The 2,917-nt window shown below is 43.3% G+C and overlaps 1 protein-coding gene across 1 annotated transcript in view; it reads right to left on the minus strand.

Moving 5' to 3' along the window:
* Positions 1–1,714: 1,714 nt before the first annotated feature.
* The window catches only part of LOC141343836 (uncharacterized), a 5,022-nt gene continuing 3,819 nt past the window's right edge, over positions 1,715–2,917 (minus strand). The window contains exons 8-9 of the mRNA XM_073848494.1: positions 2,306–2,917; positions 1,715–2,188 (exon numbers count right to left, since the gene is read on the minus strand). The exon at positions 2,306–2,917 is cut by the window's right edge and continues 14 nt beyond it. Coding sequence (XP_073704595.1) covers positions 1,715–2,188; positions 2,306–2,917 — 1,086 coding nt within the window. The remainder of the gene's footprint in view (positions 2,189–2,305) is intronic.

Genomic DNA, 2,917 nt, shown 5'->3' on the forward strand with positions numbered 1-2,917 from the left:
GTCTTTATGATAGAGATAGAGTTGGATCTTTTAAGCAAGGGCCATCTCAACAACAAACATAAAAACATTAAAAAGTACACAAACAGCAGTCAACTTTGCACTTAACAGGGGACAAAGAACAGTCCCAAACCTCACACTGAACAGGGGACAAAGAACAGTCCCAAACCTCGCACTGAACAGGGGACAATGAACAGTCCCAAACCTCGCACTGAACAGGGGACAAAGAACAGTCCCAAACCTCGCACTGAACAGGGGACAATGAACAGTCCCAAACCTCGCACTGAACAGGGGACAAAGAACAGTCCCTAAATATTAGTATAAAACCTGAACATGGACACGTAATACGCCTGCCCAAAACCACAAGGGTCGGATGAATCAAGAATGTACATCCTTTTAAGTTTGGGCTTCATGACCTGTGAATATATGTAAATCAATCAAAACAATGCTGACGGACCAGTGCATTGGTCTTGTATATCTCACGTTGGAATGTACAAACCTACTGCTTACTCACTCCTCATTAGTAAAACTGCAACAAGTCTGTCTTCAACACCTATTAAAATGCTAAAAGATGACACAATTGACAGTCAAAACTTACACACAAATGCCAGTGTCCAGGTGTCCATATTGGAAAAAGGATGCAGTCTTTAAATGCTGCATTTGCCTGTTGGAGAGCAAATTACACAGATCAAAGTTGATGCAACAACAGTGTAGAGTACAAACACATCTCTTTAATCAAATTGTAATTATATGAAGTAATAACCACTAACTGGTAATGACTCAAAAGGGTCTACGCAGTGAGGTGGACTCCAACATGCCAATACATAGGAATCCACAGCAAGGACATCTAATCCCTAATAGCAGATGAAAGTGATTAAGTATAGCTATATCAAAACCATAACTTTCAAAACAACCTATGCATTTACATAAGGTATTAAAGGGATACTGCACTTTAAAATGAAAATTCTGTCATCATATACTCGCCCTCATGTTGTTTCAATCCTTTATGAATTTCTTTCTTCTGCTGAACAGAAAGGAAGATATTTAGAAGAATATCAGTAACCAGACGGTTTCTGGTCTCATTGACTTCAATAGTATATATTTTTTCCTACTATGGAAGACAATGAGACCAGAAACTGTCTGGTTACTGATATTCTTCTAAATATCTTCCTTTCTGTTCAGCAGAAGAAATTCATACAGGATTGAAACAACATGAGGGTGAATATATGATGACAGAATTTACATTTTAAAATGGAGTATCCCTTTAAATGTAAATTAAATCATAACATACCTTCTGTCCAGCAAGGTGGCATATCAATGAAAGGCAGCAGTTTACAACCTAGCAAAAGAATAAATGTTAGCACAGGCAAACCGTAATGGAACCGTATAAATGTTACTTACTGTTGCCTCCAGTTCACAACTGGTTCCCAGACCAACACAATCTGCTCTTCTTAAGACTGTTGTGCCGACAGAACAGACTATTTCATCCTGTGGCTTTGTGCAATCTAACACACAGTCATGCTGGAAAATGAAAAATACATATCAGCACTCTCCACAATTTCCCCGACCCCACAATTGAGTTATTTTGTGGAGCACAAACAAGTGTTGGTGAAATAATGACAATCAAAAGGTCCACTGGAGACTGTCAAAATGAAATTTACCAAAGTTTTCGGGCCTTCCCAGCGCCGGAAGTCTTTTATTTCCCTTTCAGCACGCATCAGCCTAGCCACGGATCCAGGTGTCCCATCTGAGGCTGTGGCTGCAGGTGTCCAATATGAAGCTGTGGCTGCGGGTGTCCCATCTGAGGCTGGGGCTGCGGGTGTCCCATCTGAGGCTGGGGCTGCGGGTGTCCAATATGAGGCTGTGGCTGCGGGTGTCCCATCTGAGGCTGTGGCTGCAGGTGTCCCATCTGAGGTTGGGGCTGCAGGTGTCCCATCTGAGGCTGGGGCTGCAGGTGTCCCATCTGAGGCTGGGGCTGCAGGTGTCCCATCTGAGGCTGGGGCTGCAGGTGTCCCATCTGAGGCTGGGGCTGCGGGTGTCCCATCTGAGGCTGTGGCTGCAGGTGTCCCATCTGAGGTTGGGGCTGCAGGTGTCCCATCTGAGGCTGGGGCTGCAGGTGTCCCATCTGAGGCTGGGGCTGCAGGTGTCCCATCTGAGGCTGGGGCTGCAGGTGTCCCATCTGAGGCTGGGGCTACTGGGGTAGCACCAATAAAAAGAAAATTGTAATATAACACACAGAAAAGTCATGACATGAATAAAAATGTATAAACAAATGAACTGAGTTACCCATTATTATTTGTCCATGTACATCTAAACGCAACTGGGCATTTTGTGGTATAATCTTTCTGATGCCATCTTCTATCTTCTTATTTTGTTTTGTGTTGTAATGCTGTAGTATATTTCGCATCATGAAAATGTGTCCAGATGGAGTGAGTGTGTTGAGGAAGTAATTGTTTTTTCTCGTGTCAGAAAAAAGCTGTTCAGCACATTGACTGTTCACCCAGCCTGCCAATTCTGGGACTATCTGAATCTTACGCAATGCATCTCGAGGATCTTTAGTGTTATTTTCATGAAACAGATCGTAAAGTGCATAATGTTCAGCTGAACCTGTAACAGGGTGACAATCTGGATCCACGTTGTCCTTCTTTTCCTTCAACCAAAGGAGGTTTACTTTCAGTTGACCCTCAACGGCTAGTTTGATATTTTCTGGAGTAGGCTCTTTTAGTCGTCCCTCATAAGGTCTGAAAGGGATACATTCTGGCTCCCTAAGGTTAGTGTGTGTGGCTAAGCCCCTTGCAAAGTCATAGATATTGATATTTGGGAAATGTTTAAAAGACAAAAGACAATCTGCGTAGTCCCGTGGAGACTCTGCCCGAAGAAGGAACTTGAGGGAATACACAACTCCACAGGGGCATGTGAT

This window comes from Garra rufa, chromosome 10 (genome assembly GCF_049309525.1).
Source record: "Garra rufa chromosome 10, GarRuf1.0, whole genome shotgun sequence".
Classification (NCBI taxonomy): Eukaryota; Metazoa; Chordata; class Actinopteri; order Cypriniformes; family Cyprinidae; genus Garra; species Garra rufa.